This window comes from Neopelma chrysocephalum, unplaced genomic scaffold (genome assembly GCF_003984885.1).
Source record: "Neopelma chrysocephalum unplaced genomic scaffold, ASM398488v2 Primary Assembly neopelma1_90, whole genome shotgun sequence".
In the NCBI taxonomy this organism is placed as follows: Eukaryota; Metazoa; Chordata; class Aves; order Passeriformes; family Pipridae; genus Neopelma; species Neopelma chrysocephalum.
In genome coordinates, this window is record NW_020897752.1 from 276,939 (window position 1) to 295,258 (window position 18,320).

The 18,320-nt window shown below is 45.8% G+C and overlaps 1 protein-coding gene across 3 annotated transcripts in view; it reads left to right on the top strand.

The window, feature by feature from the left end:
• UBR4 (ubiquitin protein ligase E3 component n-recognin 4) overlaps positions 1-18,320 on the top strand; it is a 79,603-nt gene that overhangs the window by 36,624 nt on the left and 24,659 nt on the right. For 2 of the 3 annotated variants that reach the window (XM_027693179.1, XM_027693180.1), the window contains 24 exons: positions 371-501; positions 632-809; positions 1,001-1,105; positions 1,614-1,751; positions 2,749-2,917; positions 3,805-3,901; positions 4,314-4,421; positions 4,890-5,006; positions 6,679-6,888; positions 7,822-7,971; positions 8,637-8,864; positions 8,963-9,041; positions 9,780-10,022; positions 10,927-11,095; positions 11,590-11,734; positions 12,450-12,535; positions 13,025-13,112; positions 13,519-13,712; positions 14,715-14,954; positions 16,037-16,175; positions 16,683-16,808; positions 16,965-17,093; positions 17,499-17,842; positions 18,133-18,223. In XM_027693179.1, the coding sequence (XP_027548980.1) occupies positions 371-501; positions 632-809; positions 1,001-1,105; positions 1,614-1,751; positions 2,749-2,917; positions 3,805-3,901; positions 4,314-4,421; positions 4,890-5,006; positions 6,679-6,888; positions 7,822-7,971; positions 8,637-8,864; positions 8,963-9,041; positions 9,780-10,022; positions 10,927-11,095; positions 11,590-11,734; positions 12,450-12,535; positions 13,025-13,112; positions 13,519-13,712; positions 14,715-14,954; positions 16,037-16,175; positions 16,683-16,808; positions 16,965-17,093; positions 17,499-17,842; positions 18,133-18,223 (3,704 nt within the window). Of the gene's footprint in view, positions 1-370; positions 502-631; positions 810-1,000; positions 1,106-1,595; positions 1,752-2,748; positions 2,918-3,804; positions 3,902-4,313; positions 4,422-4,889; positions 5,007-6,678; positions 6,889-7,821; positions 7,972-8,636; positions 8,865-8,962; positions 9,042-9,779; positions 10,023-10,926; positions 11,096-11,589; positions 11,735-12,449; positions 12,536-13,024; positions 13,113-13,518; positions 13,713-14,714; positions 14,955-16,036; positions 16,176-16,682; positions 16,809-16,964; positions 17,094-17,498; positions 17,843-18,132; positions 18,224-18,320 lie in introns of all 3 variants that reach the window. The other variant, XM_027693178.1, reaches the window with a different exon arrangement.

Consider the following 18,320-nt stretch of genomic DNA (forward strand, 5'->3'; position numbering starts at 1 on the left):
CCTAAACACCTTTTTTAACATTTTATTTCATAAACTGTCACGTCTTCTTTGATATTCTGGGATGCAAAGAGGAGATTTCTCTGAGGTATTCCCCGTTCAGTGATAGGGAAATCTAATTATTTTATTTAGGGGGTAGTAATCCAGACTTAGTAATTTTGTGCATGTTTTCAAGTTCTTATAAATCAGAGATGTGTGGAAACCAAAATTAGGGTATCAGAGCTCCATCCAAGAGATGTTTATTGATATTGAAGCAAATTGTGGGTGTCATGGAATCTATTGGTAATTGGGGGTAGCTTAGTTTTTCCCAGCATTAATTGTTTGGGCTGATGTGAGGAATTGTGCGTTTATTAATGAATCCTTTGTGACTCAGGAGATAAGGATGATGATGACGATGACGATGCAGAAGACAAGCTGCAGAGTTCTGGGATAGCAAATGGTGAGCACATCCGACAGGAAAGCCAGGAGCAGAGTGAAGTTGACCACGGGGACTTCGAGATGGTGGTGAGTCCAGAGCTTCTCTTTGGAGCCTTTTAGGTGTGCTAGGACTTGAATTTAATTCAGTTCTGATAGATCAGTTTGTAATGCTGCATTACTGGTTTGGGAAAGCTCTTGCTGTGTTTCCTCTCCATAGTCTGAATCCATGGTTCTGGAGACTTCTGAGAATGTGAATAATGGGAACCCTTCTCCACTGGAGGCTCTTCTGGCTGGAGCAGAGGGATTCCCTCCTATGCTGGATATCCCTCCAGATGCAGATGATGAGACGATGGTGGAATTGGCTATTGCCCTGAGCCTGCAGCAAGATCAGCAGGGTAAGATATGGGTGCCTTTGGCAGGCGAAAAGGGAAATGGAATATGGGGAAACTGGGAATGAAACAAAGCAAAGCTGTTGGTTTTACCACCAATGACCCAAAGACAGTAGAACTATGAAATGTACAGAAAATGCCAGAGTTAACATAATTCCATAAAAGAAAGACGCTCATAACTTGTTTTGTGCTTGCAGGGAGCAGCAGCAGTGCCCTTGGACTGCAGAGCTTGGGACTGTCTGGCCAAGCCCCCAGTTCCTCTTCTCTCGATGCCGGGACGCTCTCGGATACAACAGCATCAGGTAACTGTTCACTGCGAGGAATCGACCTCTTTCAGATTTTGACCTAAAAAATGGCTTTAAATTGTAAAATGTAAATATGGTTTTGAAGAGCCACTTCTTACTGTTGGCTTCTTGTATTTTTTACTGTATTTATGACCTTTTCCTGCTTTGATGAACTCTCAGTGTAGACTTTTGAGGAAGTGATTTCCTCACCTTAAAAGAAAACAGCCAAAACAAACCATGTGCTCTATTTCCTTCGCATTTATAAACAACCAGACATTGTTCATCAAATAACTTGCGTGCCTGCGTATTTGATGAGAAGGTTTCCTCTCAGGATATCTCCCCTCCACTGCTCTTAGCAGGCTTAAACGTACCAATGGACACTTCTAAGTTCCCTTTTCATTTATGGTTGAAAACCGACACAAAAACAAGGCCAGATATTCATGTCTTTCCTTTCATAGCTTGTGTGTCTTTTGAAGTTCTCTCCAGGCAGCGTTTTTACTTGTAACAGCTCTCTTTATTCTCTTAGCTCCAGCGTCTGATGACGAGGGCAGCACAGCTGCCACCGACGGCTCGACCCTGCGGACGTCACCCGCGGAGCACGGCGGGAGCGTGGGCTCGGAGAGCGGCGGCAGCGCCGTGGACTCCGTGGCTGGGGAGCACAGCGGTGAGTGGCTCCTGCTGCACCAGCTCTTCTCTGCTCTCCTGGGGCTACCACAGTGAGAGGGTGTGGGTAATCCCTGGCAGAGAAGAGATCTCAGTTCCAAGTAGCTGCTGCCTTCCATCGTTTTATGGTTTCTACCAAAGTGCCGTACAGACCAAGCATTTCCTCACTTTTTGTGGTTCTGTAGAAGTGTGGAGTCAGCAGTGGATTTGGCTGACCTGAGAATCATGGAATCATGGAATGGTTTGAGTTGGAAAGGACCTTAAAGCTCATCTCGTCCCACCCCCTACCATGGGCAGGGATACCTTCCACTATCCCAGGTTGCTCCAAGCCCAGTCCAACCTCGGACACTTCCAGGAATGGGGCAGCCACAGCTTCTCTGATCATCCTGTACTAATTCTTCACTCACCACCCTCTGAGTAAAGAATTTCTTCCTAATGTCTAATCTAACCCTGCCCTCTCTGAGCTTAAAACCATTGGCCCTTGTCCTGTCACTATCTACCTGTATTAAAAGTCCCTCTTCCTCCTTTTTGTAAGCCCCCTTAAGATACTGAAGCCTTCTTTTCTCAGAATGCAGTAGCCTAGAGCAAGACTGAGAGAATTCACTATGCTGCTGGTTAACTCTGGATGGGATAGTATTAATTTCTCTCTTTTAATCAAGGGACTGACACCTGGGTAAAATAATCACAGACTTTTATTAAAATAATTGTCTGCACTGCCCATCCACACCTTGTCTGACTCGGTTTAAATTACTGCTGTGGGACCAGTTCAATTTGGACCACAAAGATGAAGATGGCAAATGAAAGAATGGCAGGAGTGTGAAGTTGCATTTGGAGAAATGATTCTCTTGTAGCTTTATGAAGAGAACTAAAGACCCCTCATCTCCTTAGAACCTTGATTCCTATTTACAGTTCAGCTGTGCTGGTTGCTGTGAAGCAGGCCAGATGCGTGTTCAATCACTCTGATGTTGTGTTTCCCTGTTTTTCTCTGTCTTTCCCAGTGTCTGGCCGAAGCAGTGCCTATGGGGACACAACTGCTGAGGGCCACCCGGCTGGGCCAGGCAGTGTCAGCTCGAGCACAGGCGCCATCAGCACCACCACGGGCCAGCAGGAGGGAGAGGGGTCTGAAGGGGAAGGGGAGGCTGAGGGGGACGTCCACACCAGCAACAGGCAAGGGGCTTTGCTTTCCTCTTCTGGAATAACACGTCTGCTCTGTGCTTACACTGTAGAGGAGTGGGCTACAGGTGCTGGAATTCATGGTGGGCTCCAGTTGTGCTGGATAATGAAAATGGAAAGTCAGAAACACAGACTAGAGCCAACTGACATTGCAAAATCATAGAGTCCATAAAGTGGAATATCCTGAGCTAGAATATTCTGAGCTGGAAGGGACCCACAAGGACCATCCAGTCCAGCTCCTGGCCCTGCACAAGACACCCCAACAATCCCACCCTGTCCCTGAGAGCATTGTCCAAACACTCCTTGAGCTCTGGCAGCCTTGGGGCTGTGATCACTGCTCTGGGGAGCCTGTTCAGTGCCCGACCACCCTCTGTGCAATCACCACGTAACGTGGTGCACACACCCAGCGTGTGTCCCACAGAACTGCTGCCTCTGTGAAGCGATGAAAGAGTCCTGCGTGAGTCTAGTTAACAGAGGAATCACTACAATCTTGTGAGCTTGTGAAATTCACTGTTAGGTAAAAAGCATGTACAAGTGTCCTGAGCACTTTGGAAACATCTGCAGTTTTTCATTCTATGGGAGCAGATGCTCAGTCACTTGTACAGAGTAGTGTGGGGCTGATTTGCAGGATCTGCTTCCAGGCAGTTGGATTCTGCAGGTGGCCAGGCTGGGCAGTGTAGCTCTGAAGTGAATAACTACATCCATTGTCAGATGCTCTGTATCTTGACATCACTTTACGGGGGAGCCTGAGGGAGTCCACTCCTCTTTGGGAGGATTTGATGCCCTTGGAATTTCTGTGGCAAATTGCAGTGCTCTGTTGGAGATGCTGCTGGGTCTGATATGTTTTGGGATGTGTCTGATTGCTGGCTCTGACTTCCCAGGCTGCACATGGTGCGACTGATGTTGCTGGAGAGGCTGCTGCAGAATTTACCTCAGCTGAGGAATGTTGGAGGGGTCCGAGCCATCCCTTATATGCAGGTGAGTGAGGAGGGTCAGGAGTTCAACCTCAATCAAACAGTTAATCACTACTAATACTTCAGGTTTCTGTTTGCACATGCTTTTCCCTTTCTCTTTCCTGCCCACAGTGCGTGTCTTCGAAGTGTTGCAGAGCATTCTTCACTCATAGATTTTTGCTGGACTTATGCCCTTTCTCAGTATGACTTTACAGCTGACTGATGACCCTGAGGGCTCAAATCATTGAACTCGGATGTATTTGGAAAGATCTTTTGGGTTTATACTGAATGTTCAAATTAGGGTGTGATGTCTCAGGCAGAATGTAGGAAAGAACACAGATTAGTCAAGATAAAATTTGTGCTGTTTTTGAAAGATAAATAAATTATCTTAGAACATGGAACCTGCCTTGTAATAATTCTCTGACTTTTATTCCCAGGTAATTCTGATGCTCACAACAGACCTAGATGGAGATGATGAGAAAGATAAGGGAGCTTTGGATAACCTTCTGTCCCAGCTGATTGCAGAGCTGGGCATGGACAAAAAGGTGTGTGCACGTACTCTGAACTTGGTCTTTCTAGACAGGATTTCTGTCCATGGAGGAATTAGATGTGTGGGGTCATACAAACACTGCTGTATGGATGCGTTCAGGCATTTTATTTTTCTTGCTTTACTTCACATAAAGTAGAAAATGACATGAGTGGAACTCTCACTGTTTCCTGTTTTTGGCATCCACGAATGAGCATGAAAATTTGTTCTGCTTGAATTAAACTCTGAAAACAACCATGATCAGTAATGTATGGTTGACACAGGTAACTTTTCATTTGTATGGGACTGTTTTCTGGCAGCCAGGCCACTGTTTATGCTTCTATTAAGGCATTTGTGCTTCTTTTTTAGTATTAATGCTTGAACTTAAATTTGAAATGCTTCCTGAGGACCAGAGCACTGAACTTGAGAGGCTTGGGTCACTGCTCAGCTCTGTGATTGAACTAGCAGGATGTGTCTGTTGTTGCAGGATGTGTCTAAGAAAAACGAGCGCTCTCCTGTGAACGAAGTGCACCTGGTGGTGATGAGGCTGCTCAGTGTGTTCATGTCCAGAACCAAGTCAGGATCCAAGACTTCCATTTGTGAGGTATGTTCTCCAAACTACTTTGTCAGGGGATGATTTTCTCCCCCTCTACTCTGCTCTCCTGAGACCCCACCTGGAATACTTTGCACAGTTTTGGGGCCCCCAACATAAGAAGGACATGGAACTGTTGGAGCAAGTCCAGAGGAGGAGCTGGAGCACCTCCCCTATGGACACAGGCTGAGAAAGTTGGGGCTGTTCAGCCTGGAGAAGAGAAGGTTGTATGGAGATATCACAGCACCTTTCGGTGTCTGAGGGGGCTACAGGGAACCTGGAGAGGGACTCTGCATCAGGAACTGGAGTGCCAGGACAAGGAATGGGATCAGATTGAAAGAGGGGAAATTTAGGTTAGATATATGGAGGAAATTCTTCCCTGTGAGGGTGGGGAGGCCCTGGCACAGGTCTCCCAGAGAAGCTGTGGCTGCCCCACCCCTGGAAGTGTCCAAGGCCAGGTTGGATGGGGCTTGGAGCCACCTGGGCTGGTGGAAGGTGTCCCTGCCCATGGCAGGGGGTGGGATGGGATGAGCTTTAAGGTCCTTCCAACCCAAACCACTCTGGGATTCTATGATGTGCTTGGGGGTCTTTTGTTCATCATAAAAGATCTAAAATCTGCTAACTGAAATAACAGGTCTAAGACTGAAAAAACACTTCAAAGTGCTTTGGAAAAATTTATAAGAAATCTGTAATGTTACTTGACTCTGGTGGAAAAAAATCTCTGAAACTCAGAATGGAGGAAACAGACATGTAAAGACAACTGGATCCACTTGTTTTGTGCAGGGTTTCAGACTGAGCTCAGGGCAGCATGTTAACGATGTTATTTAAAATGGTCTGGCAGATTTTTTCCCTTGCATCTTACCAGTGCTGAAGGGGTTAAAGAGGATTTGTAATGTGATTATTGGAAAGCAATATGCTGCTGTGTCAACGTAAAAGTCGCTAAGAGGATTCCTTAGATATTTGTTGCTAAAAGGTACAGTAATAAGGCATAAAAAGCAGTATGTGTGGTGGGAAGGAGATTAATAAAAAAGCATAGAGGTTAAAAAATTTAGTCTGAACTGCATCAAATTTTAATGAGCTTATGAGCTGTGGGGTTTGTTTGGATTTACAGGGCTGCTTTAATAGTTTTATTTACAGTAGCTTTTTCTCCAGCCTTTGTTATTCACTTGAGCTTCCCACAGAAATCAAAGCTCCTCGTCTCTGAGAATGCAGGTGGAGCAATACCTGGGTGGAGCAGAGCCTGTGAGCGGCAGCTGCAACAGGGACTCTTTCTCTACCAGAATTCACGCCCAGCTGGCCAAAACCCAGATAAACAAATAGAAATCCCAACTTTAAAAAAAAAGAAGGGGAAAAAAGAGAAGGGAAAAAAGCCCTAGTCGTCTAATCCATAGCAGAGTGGCCTCTGGCACATGTGTCGAGGGGAGATTAGACTTAAGAGGAGATTTTATTTGTTTTCCTTTACTAAGCACTTGTTCAAAAGAGTCTCTGTAAATATTTGAGTTGCTTTTCATAAACACAAAAAAACCCCCAACCTCAAACAAACTCCAAACTTAAAAGCTGCCTGCAAAGTTTCATCAAAACCTGCTCTCTTATCCTCACTGTCAGCAAGTGCTGTCTGGTGCTCCCAGATCTTCCAACTCAGGGTTCTCCACTGTGTTACTGATCCACCTCCTCTCTGTTCCAGTCTTCCTCCCTCATCTCCAGTGCCACTGCTGCTGCCTTGTTGAGCTCTGGTGCTGTTGATTACTGTCTGCATGTGCTGAAGTCGCTGCTGGAGTACTGGAAGAGCCAGCAGAATGATGAGGAGCCAGTAGCCACCAGCCAGCTCCTGAAACCTCACACGACTTCTTCTCCCCCTGACATGAGCCCTTTTTTCCTCCGCCAGTACGTGAAGGTGAGTCCTGCCCTGTGCTCTGAGCTTTACATGAGCTGGATTAAAGGGTGCTGCACAGAAGCAGGGAAAAGCATCCTTGCACAACTAGTTTTCCCTGAGTAGTGCAACGAAAATCCATTCTCTTAGTAGTTACAACTGGGATTGCTCTGAGCGCTCCCAGAGCAGCCCAGCACACTGTATCTCTTGGTGCACTCCTACACCAGCAGTTCTGTGGAGCTGCTGTCACTGTTCCTGGGTGAAGTGTTAATCCTGAAGGGAAGCTTCTCCGTCCTGTGATTCCTTGTGCTTGGCAGGCAGAATTCCTGAACCCTTTGTGGCAAAGTAGCTGAGCAGTGGATGGGATTTGCACACTAAATCCTAGACTTGTTCCACCACCGAGGTGTCTGTATGCCAAGATGCTAGGGGGGTTTGATGTATGCACAGGTGCAGTGAAAAAAGCCTAATTAAATGTAAGAACGTCTCCTAAATTGAAAGCTCATATGTTAAAATGCCTAATTACTCCAGACTAGCTTGGTGCGTCCTCATAGTTGCGGCCCAGTTCAAGGCCTAATGTAGGTATATTGGCCTGGTTTTATTGATCAGCTGGAAGCATTTCTTTTGGCTGCGAAGAATTCTGAATCCATGAACCAGGATAACAATCATTAGTAAATATTGTATGAGTGTGAAAGAAGTAAATCCCTGCTTCAATAAGTATAGAGTCTAAATGCAGATTTCTCATAAAGACTGTGTTGGAATTTTCATTAATATGATTCTTAATGCCACAGTCCCCAAACTGTCAATTCCTAAACTATCAATTGACCATCAAAGAGAAAGGTGCAGAAAAGCTTTGTTTTTAGAAAAATCAATAAGTGCACCCTGTCACTTGTCATGGCACCACACTGGGAGTGTTCAGTGCCAGAGCCTGGGGGATTGATGAGATGCTTCCTCTTTCAGGGTCACGCTGCAGATGTTTTTGAGGCCTACACTCAGCTCCTGACAGAGATGGTGCTGCGGCTGCCCTACCAGATCAAGAAGATTGCAGACACAAACTCCCGCATCCCACCTCCCATCTTTGATCACTCCTGGTTCTACTTTTTGTCCGAGGTAGGCAAGAATGTGCAGATTTTTAACAAAATAATTCCAGTAAGGATTTCTTTCATGGGAGAGATGAGCTTTTGCAGAACTGGTCTCACATCCATCTCGGATTTTCAATCCCCTTGAAACAAGGTGAGCCCCTGACTTTGTTTTGTTCCTGTTGAACAGGAATCTGTGGGAAAACACACATGAAAAATTAGGTTGCTATTATTTTCTGGAACTCAGTGTTTGCTGCCACAAAACTCAAAGAGAAATCCTTCTCTGAAATGGTAAAATGTAACATCATGTTTGGCTGTTGGTACTGAGTCCTTAAAAATATCAGGAAGATATTTGGAGTTTATCTTCTCCATTCCTTTGGTTTGCTTCCCCCTTGAGATAACAAGTTATCTTATATTTACACAAGTATGAGTTAGGATTTCTTAATTAGGCTTGTTTAGCTCTTTATTTGAGGTTGTAGATGACAAGGAATGGTTTTCAGCAGTGGTTTCAGGATGCTGCTGTATTGCTGTGTGGTGTTTCTACTGCCTGTGACTTACAGGTGACTGTGAGGTACCTTAAATCTGTTGGATTGGTGAATCCATCTCCCATATCTTTTCTTTTTGGAAGAAAGCACGTTTTTGTTGGCCAGGTGTCCCCTGGTGAGTCCCGTGCTGACATGGCTGTTCTTTGTGTAGTACCTGATGATCCAGCAGACTCCGTTCGTGCGCCGCCAAGTCCGGAAGCTCCTGCTCTTCATCTGTGGCTCCAAGGATAAGTACCGGCAACTCCGGGACCTCCACACCTTGGACTCCCACGTTCGTGGGATCAAAAAGCTCCTGGAAGAGCAAGGGATTTTCCTTCGAGCCAGCGTGGTGACGGCGAGCTCTGGCTCTGCCCTGCAGTACGACACCTTGATCTCCTTGGTGAGGAGAAGTGCTGCTGTACCAGGAAAAAGGGTGGGTTGCGTTGGTGTGTCAGGAAGGCTGATGGGATGTGTGATCCTGTCCCATTGTCCTTTCAGATGGAGCATTTAAAGGCTTGTGCAGAGATTGCCACACAGCGGACGGTGAACTGGCAGAAGTTCTGCATTAAGGATGACTGTGAGTTCTGTCTCTGGGGGTGTTTGGATTAAAGGTGACTGTGAGTTCTGTCTCAGGGGGTATTTGAAAGAGCAGAGGAAGGCCTTGGTGTTGTGGTTTGAATCAAGGCATCTCAGACAGGGCAGCTCAGCAGAGAAGGGGAGACACAGCTGAGAGTTTTGAGTAGAACTGAACTGCTTCCAGTACTAATTATCCCAGTGCCCTAATTGCATTTGGTCCTTGGCTAAAGAGCACAATATGGTGTATTGATAACTTACAGGAATAGGAGATCTGTGTTCTCTTCCTTGTGCTACCATTATTCCAGAGTTTAATTTGGGATGAACCCCTTTACCTTGGTGTACCCAAATGTTAGGATTCTGTATTGTAGGGACAGGAAGGTTCTGTGAATTTGGTCCTTATGGTCAAAAGATTTTTTGGTTTAGGTTGGGGGTTTTTTGCCTTTTTTTAAAGTCAGGCTTTAATGTCCTGAAGCTGTGTCAGGGGAAGTTTAGGTTGGATCTCAGGAAAAGGTTCTTCCCCCAGAGGGTGGTGGGCACTGACCAGGCTCCCCAGGGCAGTGGGCACGGCCCCAAGGCTGCCAGAGCTCCAGGAGGGTTTGGACAAGGCTCTGAGGGACAGGGTGGGATTTTGGGGGTGTCCTGTGCAGGGCCGGGAGTTGGACTCGATCCTTGTGGGTCCCTTCCGGCTCAGGATATTCCATGATTGTAGGATTCAGATATTTTCTTCTCTCCTCTGCAGCGGTTCTCTATTTCCTGCTCCAAGTCAGCTTCCTGGTGGATGAAGGAGTGTCGCCAGTTCTCCTGCAGCTGTTGTCTTGTGCTCTGTGTGGCAGCAAAGTGCTGTCTGTGGCTTCATCCTCTGGATCATCAAGCACCTCTTCCACCTCTGCTCCTGCAGCATCAGGCTCTGGGCAGACGGCAACACAGAGCAAATCCTCCACTAAAAAGAGCAAGAAAGAGGAAAAGGAAAAGGAGCGAGAGGGTGAGCTGTAGCTGGGCCTGTCCTGTGGTGGGTTTAGGGAGGAAGTCTGCTCCTCCCAGCCTCTCTTACTCTGTTTAGAGAGACCTGCTTTGTCTTGTGGTGATAAATCCCACTGTTGGGGAAGGGTCATGGACTGTGGCGCTCACAGGCCACAGCAACAATTAGGAGAGAAGAGCAGTTTCACCACACGTAGACAGGAAAGGGGCAAAGATGAAGCTCTGTGCCCTAAGAGTTGAGCTGAAATTGAGTGCTGAGGACTTCCCAAACCCACCGTGTTTATTAACTTGAATGGGCTTGAAGTTGTCTAATGGAATTTACTTCATCTAATAACGAAGTAGCTCCCACTTAACCTGCCTGTCCTGGGTTGTAGGAGGCTGAAATGCTCATGAGGATTAAAACAAGTCCTGGAGATGCACACCCAGTTAGTTCTGCTCTTCAATGATTGTGTTCAGACTTGTTTCCTCTGGCTGCCTTGGAAGCTCTATTGGAGCCAGGGCTGCTACTTAATGAATATCCACAGTCCTGGGAAAGTAATTAAGCTTTCCTATAAAAGTCATGGGCATAAATTCTGCCTTGGCTTTCCTTCAAGGAACCATTTTGGCTTTCACTATCAGATGGTTCTCTGTGAGTCGTTTTAGTGCCTCATGGTCAATCCTTTTCTTTTTATCAGGATGTGTAGCACATTTCTCATGTCCTTAGTGGCAAGTTTTCCAGCATTTTTTTCTGTTAGTCGGGAGAACTAGGTTATATTTTTGAAAAAGACAGGAATGGTAAACTTGCTTGATACCCAAAACACAGCAATTTGTCCCCATTATCCTCTCTCTGTGATGTATAAAATAGGAAAGTGGCCTGACTGCGAGATACTGCATTTATCTTGTTTCTGAAGTGTTCCTTGTGCCCGCAGGGGAGGGTTCAGGCAGTCAGGAAGATCAGCTGTGCACAGCTCTGGTGAACCAGTTGAACAAGTTTGCTGACAAGGAGACCCTCATCCAGTTCCTGCGCTGCTTCCTGCTGGAATCCAACTCCTCCTCGGTGAGGTGGCAGGCCCACTGCCTGGCCCTCCACATCTACAGGTGAGCTGGGGGCAGCGTGGCCTTGGCAGGCTCAGCTCTGTCCTTGTCTCTTGGAGGGAGCTGGAGCCTGCAGATTATTGCCTCCCCTGGAATTGCCCCCAGTATTTTGCAGCTATTGGTGCCGGAGGTAGAAGTTGTGACTTATTCACGATCAATTTGAGTTGTGTTCTGCAAGAAGCATTTTATTCTGTCTGCAAAATCTGACTCCTCACATGTGCTGGAGTAGGTGTTTGTGGGCAAGTGGACTTCTGAGGCAGATGCAGACTCATACGGTTAAAAAGTTGGGAGTTATTTAGGCAAAGACACTTCAAGCTGCTGAACTCCTTCTGTGCTAGAAAACAGCTGGTTTCGAGGAGTGATGGGATTTAACTCTGTTATCTAATAATAATCCCCAAGTTTGGTGAACTGTAGTTTGTGTTTTCCTTTTGCACAAGATCTTGTACCATGTTATACATCTATCTTCAGAGCCTGGTTATCTGTAATCCTTTCAACAGGAACTCCAACAAGTCTCAGCAGGAATTGCTGTTGGATCTCATGTGGTCAATCTGGCCAGAACTTCCAGCTTATGGAAGAAAGGCTGCCCAGTTTGTAGATCTCCTGGGATACTTCTCTCTGAAAACACAGCAGACTGAGAAGAAGGTACTGTATCATTCAAGAAAGGAGGTGCAGCATCCCAGGTCCTGCATCAACATAATTCCTGTGAATTATGTTGATGCTTATTTGTGATACAGCTGGGACAGATTTTCTGTCAAAAGAGCTTCTGGTGGAAATTTTTTTGTTCCTAAAATTTGAATGTTAGAAAAGGCGGGATCCTTAAAAAAATGAGGAGTGTGAATTTTTTTTATTTTATTGCTTTGGTGGTTTTGGTGTTTTTAGATGAAAATGGTGTTGGTGGGTTTTTTATTTATTGAGAAGAAAATTTCTTTCCCACAGGAAGCCTTTGTGGGAAAATACATTTATCTGCCTGCTCCAATTTATAGATTTTCAGTATTGCAACTCCTAAAGATCTTTTGAAACCATAATTTTTGAGCAAAGGAAGGGGTGGCATTTCTTAGGAGACCAGTGGGTTTGAGAACAAATAATTTAGACTCATTGAATGTGGGTGTTTAAATTCAAATGCTGTTCAAATCTTGGCAGGCATTTGCAGTGATTGGCTGACAGCACTGTTATTGTGGTACAAGTCTAATTTTAGGATCTATCACATTCCTGGGTAATGATTTAACCATATAAATTCCTGTGGGTATCATGTGTGCATCTTCTGGGGGACCAGGAACGCTGCAAGATGAGGAATATTTTTGTCTTTGTAGCAATAAAACAATGTTGAGAAGACAGTATTTTCCTTATTGTATTTCAGTTGAAGGAATATTCCCAAAAGGCCGTGGAGATTCTCCGGACTCAAAACCACATTCTCACCAACCACCCGAACTCCAACATTTACAAGTGAGCTCCTTTTGCCTTTGATCTGTGTCACTAGGGAACTGTGATCCATGGGGATACAGAGTTCTGCTAATGCAATGGTGGTGGTGGATGGAGCCCTGCTGAGATTCCATGTCTGCTGCAGCTGGGCTTAGGAGAACAACAGGATCCTTTCTGCCAGCTGAAAAACCTGATATTCCGTGCCCCATCAGCAGAGCTTGGCTTTAGCTTTTTTGCTTTTATTGTCAGTAAATGTTATAAAATATTAGGACCGACTGGAAAATAGAGATTTGCAGAATTAAGTGTTGTGCTCTTAGTCCTACCTTGGCAGTTAATAACTACATCAAAAATGCTGCCAGTGACAAATGATTTTCGGTGTGATTTATATTGTAACACTTCTGTTACACAGACTGGGACCTGTAGGGAAATTGAAGCAATTCTGATTTGATGGCATGTGTTTCAAACACAGCAAGCACCAAATTCCATATATCAGTGTTGTTCCCCTCGTTCCAGCACACTGTCTGGGCTCGTGGAATTCGATGGCTATTACCTGGAGAGCGATCCTTGCCTTGTCTGCAACAATCCGGAGGTGCCCTTCTGTGTGAGTAACCATGGAATCATAGTCATGGAATATCCTGAGTTGGAAAGGACCCACAGGGACCCTCCAGTCCAGCTCTGGGGGGGAGCACACAGGACACCCCAACATCCCACCCTGTCCCTGAGAGTGTTGTGCGAACACTCCCTGAGCTCTGGCAGCCTTGGGGCCATCACCACTGCCCTGGGGAGCCTGTTCAGTGCCCAGCCACCCTCTGGGGGAAGAACCTTTTCTTGAGATCCAACCTGACCCTCCCCTGACACAGCTCCAGTCATCCTGCACGACACTGGCAGTAACTGCTTTCTTAAAGCCTTTCCAGTGGCAGGGATCCCAACAGTTTACAGGCATCATTCGCTGTGTTCCTGACGTTTTGGGGTGCTCTCATATTGCCTCTGTGTCCTTGTCCCCTCAGTACATCAAGCTCTCCTCCATCAAAGTGGACACACGGTACACGACCACCCAGCAGGTGGTGAAGCTCATTGGCAGCCACACCATCAGCAAGGTGACAGTGAAGATTGGGGACCTCAAACGAACCAAAATGGTCCGAACCATCAATCTCTACTACAACAACAGGACAGTCCAGGCCATAGTGGAGCTGAAAAACAAGTATGTTCACCCATGTTTTTGTGTGCAACCTTTGAATTTGACATTATGATTCCTGTTGAGGTGCCTTTGGCTTCTTGTTTTTCCTAAGGTTCCTTAGACAGTTCCTCATCACTCTCAGCCCACATTGGGTGGGATTGTTCTGAGTCTCCTACAATTTTTGAAAAAAATCCTCTGAAGCTTGAAAAATGCCTACAAAATTTGTGGATTTCAATTTCTACAGGCTCAGTTTTAAGCACGTAAATGCCTATAAAATCGTGGTGTAGTTTGAACCCAAAAGGGATTTGGACATTGCAGCATGTCCAGGAATGCTGAAAGCGTTAACATTGTTTGAAGCCACAGAGTAGAATTAAAATTAGAAGTTGGATGGTCTCACTCTCAGTTCTGCTTTACCCACCAAAAATGGCTCCTTTTCAATACACTGCTCAGTCTGGAGCCAGTCCTGCTTATGTGCTTTCCCTTCTTACTTCTCGAGATGTTCTCACCAGAATCAGATCGCTCTGGTTTAGGGATTAATCTGTGCCTGCCACTTATTGCTTATTTGAAGTCTTAATCCTCTGTGACATCACAAGTGGCTGCTGTGGAGAGGATTATGATGTCACAAAGAGAGGATTCTGACTTCAGGTTGAGAATAAGCAGTGGAAGCAGATGAGATCTTTAAGAAATAAATATCCTGTTTTCATGCAAATGTCCTTACTAATAAAAAAATGGAGGTGAAAATCCCTAGAAAATGTCTGTAGAATTAAAGTTTTTCCATGAGGCATCAACAGCTCTTTAATCCCAAACAGTCTCTCTCTCTATGAAGAGGATAAAGGCTTAAAATGTATTTCTGGCTACATATCATGTCAATACAGAAGCTAAGGAAACGAATCCTAGAACTGCTCTCCATTCATCCCTTTTAAAGTAGATTTGGAGCCGAGACGGTTGCATTTGGCTTCTCTTCACAAGTGGGCAAGGAAGGAACTTCCCCCTGGAAAACCACACCGCTTCCTTTCCCTTTTCCAGGCCGGCTCGTTGGCACAAAGCTAAGAAAGTGCAGCTGACCCCGGGCCAGACGGAGGTGAAGATCGATTTGCCGCTGCCCATCGTGGCCTCCAACCTGATGATTGAATTTGCTGATTTCTATGAGAACTACCAGGCGTCCACCGAGACCCTGCAGTGCCCCCGGTGCAGCGCGTCCGTCCCAGCCAACCCGGGCGTGTGTGGCAACTGTGGGGAGAACGTGTACCAGTGCCACAAGTGCAGGTGTGTCCCCCTCCTTCCTCCCCACACAGCCCTTGCCAAAGCCCTCATGCCCATGTTGGATGTTGAACAAAACCCTCCCTGCTATTTAAATCCATGATTCTGGTTAATAAAAGCACACAATCAAATTAGTGGAGAAGTATAAAACAGGCTTACAGGGATTTAATGTTAATACAGACTAACAAAGGGAACCTGATGCTACAGTACTAAGGGAGCATAGAAGTTTCAGGTCAAGCCCTCAGAAGTTCAAACCAGAGAATTCCCAGGAGGAGGTTGGTTTTGGCCTGGCTGGATATGTGGCTGGAGTTCAGCTATAGGATTGCAGGGGGTTCCCTCCAGGATCCCTTGCTCAGTGTTGGACAGACAGTGCTATTCAGGGCTTTTTTGTGCTCTCCTCATTCAGAGCAGTCTCGGGGTAATCTACTGTGTTCTATACACACTTCCACTACAGGGTTAGAAATCCTTCACTTTTATCAGTTTTGTCTCCTTATCCGATATCTCTCCTCCCCTTATTGTTATCCCATATTCCTCTCTAAATTTTATGAGATTCAAGGTGTTTAGCAAGTTCTTTCCATAGATCAGGTGATTACTGATATATGGAAAGGTTTCCACATCCCTTCCTGGATTATGGGAGTTATAAATCAGTCTCTGTCCTGCTGCTCTGGTCTGCAGAGGATAATTATGCTGCAGCCAGTCCCACTGCAACTGGGTAAAGGAGTGAAAGCATTGAAAACCCAGACCTTACCAAAATGGTTCCTTTTATCTGTGCTCTCCTAAAGGACACAGTGCCCCAGGCTGATGTTCTGCTGGGAATGACTGTCGTTCAAGTAGAATTGTTGGGAACAAATTCACATCTTTTCTGCTTTTTCCAGCCAGAATGTGACACTGCTGTAAGGATTTTTTTGTTGCCTGATTTGTAGGTTTTGATTTTCATGGACCTCATGTATTTCACTTCCCCAGGGCAGTTTGGTCACTTAGATGTTTTAAGAGTCACCTGTTTGTTTTACCTGAGTCTGTTCAGAGTTGAGTTTATTGCCTCAGTTAAGTTGAGCTGCATATTTTGACCTTCATGGCTTGCCTTTTAGATCCATTAACTATGATGAGAAGGATCCCTTCCTGTGCAATGCCTGTGGGTTCTGTAAATACGCTCGCTTTGACTTCATGCTCTATGCCAAGCCCTGCTGTGCAGTGGATCCCATTGAAAATGAGGAGGATCGAAAGAAGGTGAGACTAAGAGCAGGTTCATCAATGAAATGCTGTAGGTCTTGGTCAGGGCAGCAGTGTGGGGACATCAGAGGTCCATCCCTCTTGGAGCACCTTGAAAAGCAGTGCTCCTTCAAGGCTTCTCACTGACTAATGCATTCCTCGTTTGTTGTCTTGCTCCACCAAATAAGTAATTCTTCAAAAGACATTATTCAGTGCTTCACTTATAAACCCTCTAGCACTGCATCTCTTTGCCTTGCTGTGGAAGGGGATGAATTTGGGTTGTACTGTTTGCTTCACCAACCCACCTGAGCAGCTCTGCTAAGGAATGAAGAGCTCACTGCACTGTGTGTCCTGTCCCAAAGGATTAGTGTGCTCAATGTGGTGTCAGCAGAGTGGTTCTCATGGCAGGGTGCAGGGTCACTGTTTATTTATGTTTTTCCCATAGAAAGGCAAAAGAGACAGAAGACTTGGATCTTGGTGGTTGTAGTTCTGAGTATAAAATAACCTTTCCTTTTTTCTTCTTAGGCAGTAACAAATATCAACACCCTCCTGGACAAGGCTGATAGGGTGTATCACCAGCTCATGGGACACCGACCACAGCTGGAAAACCTGCTGTGTAAAGTGAACGAGGCAGCTCCTGAAAAACCCCAGGTAACAAGGACAGGTGGAGCCTGCACTGATCTCCAGGCTGGTGCCACACTGGCCTTTACACTGCCAAAGGTCCTTGCCTTGGATGCTGCTCTGAAATAGTTATTTTTGTGTGTAGCCTCCATATATGATTCCTTTTTGTTTTGCCTTCTGTTCCAGGATGAGTCTGGAAGCAGTGGAGGGATAAGTTCTACCTCAGCAAGTGTGAATAGGTACATACTCCAGTTAGCCCAGGAGTATTGTGGTGACTGCAAGAACTCTTTTGATGAACTTTCCAAAATCATCCAGGTATGATGTTCTTTGATTTGAATTTGGGTCATGGGTTAATCAGAAATGGAAAGCAGGATGTTGCCACTCTGCATTTAATAATATCATTAACAATAAGTGATCAGCTGTGTATTTTCAGGGAAATAATTAAATAGTCATTTCTGAACGTTGTGGTTACCATTAGTGGATTTATCACATTTCCAGTGTTACGCTGCATGTAATATAGACAACACAGCAGATAACTGGGAGTTAGGCTGATATTTCCAGCAGATTTCCCAAATCTGCCATTGCCGTGAAGGATTTCAAGTTTGGAGATACTTGATTAAAAATGTTTTTTCACAAAATATACAGTGAAAATAATCTGTGAGTGGAATTAACAATTATGTGCTGCCTCACTACTCCCCAACTCCTTCTCCGTGTTTCCAGAAAGTGTTTGCCTCTCGGAAGGAACTCCTGGAATATGATCTCCAGCAGAGAGAGGCGGCGACCAAGTCGTCGCGAAGCACCGTGCAGCCCACGTTCACCGCCAGCCAGTACCGTGCCTTGTCTGTCCTGGGCTGTGGCCACACGTCATCCACGAAATGCTACGGCTGTGCCTCGGCTGTCACGGAGCACTGCATCACCCTGCTCCGGGCCCTGGCCACCAACTCTGCCATCAGGCACATCCTGGTGTCCCAGGGCCTCATCCGGGAGCTCTTCGACTACAACTTGCGCCGGGGCGCAGCTACGATGCGGGAGGAGGTCCGGCAGCTCATGTGCCTTCTGACCAGGTTAGAGCTGCTTCAGCCTCTGGAAAACCTCATCCTTGTCAATACACGATCAGAAAGGAGTAGCTTTATAAGGGAGTTATCTTAGAATCGTGGAATCTCAGACTGGTTTGGGTTGGAAGAGACCTTAAAGACCACCTAGTCCTAACTGTCTGCCCTAGGCATATTTTACATCAACAAACAACAATCCAGCTCTTTGTACATTTGTTATTGGCTAAGCTGGAGTCCCAGGAGCTTTTGGTATTTAGTACAAGCACAGCATAACAGTGTTCTCTTTCTCCTTCTGGAATTAGGGACAATCCGGAGGCCACACAGCAAATGAATGACTTAATCATTGGGAAGGTTTCTGCGGCTCTGAAGGGACACTGGGCAAATCCAGACTTGGTGAGTGACTCTAGTGTTTTCATGTTTCTTTTTTCTGCCCCTCTGCACTGCTGGTGTATTCTAATTATATATGTTCTCTCTTACGGTCTGTAAGAAA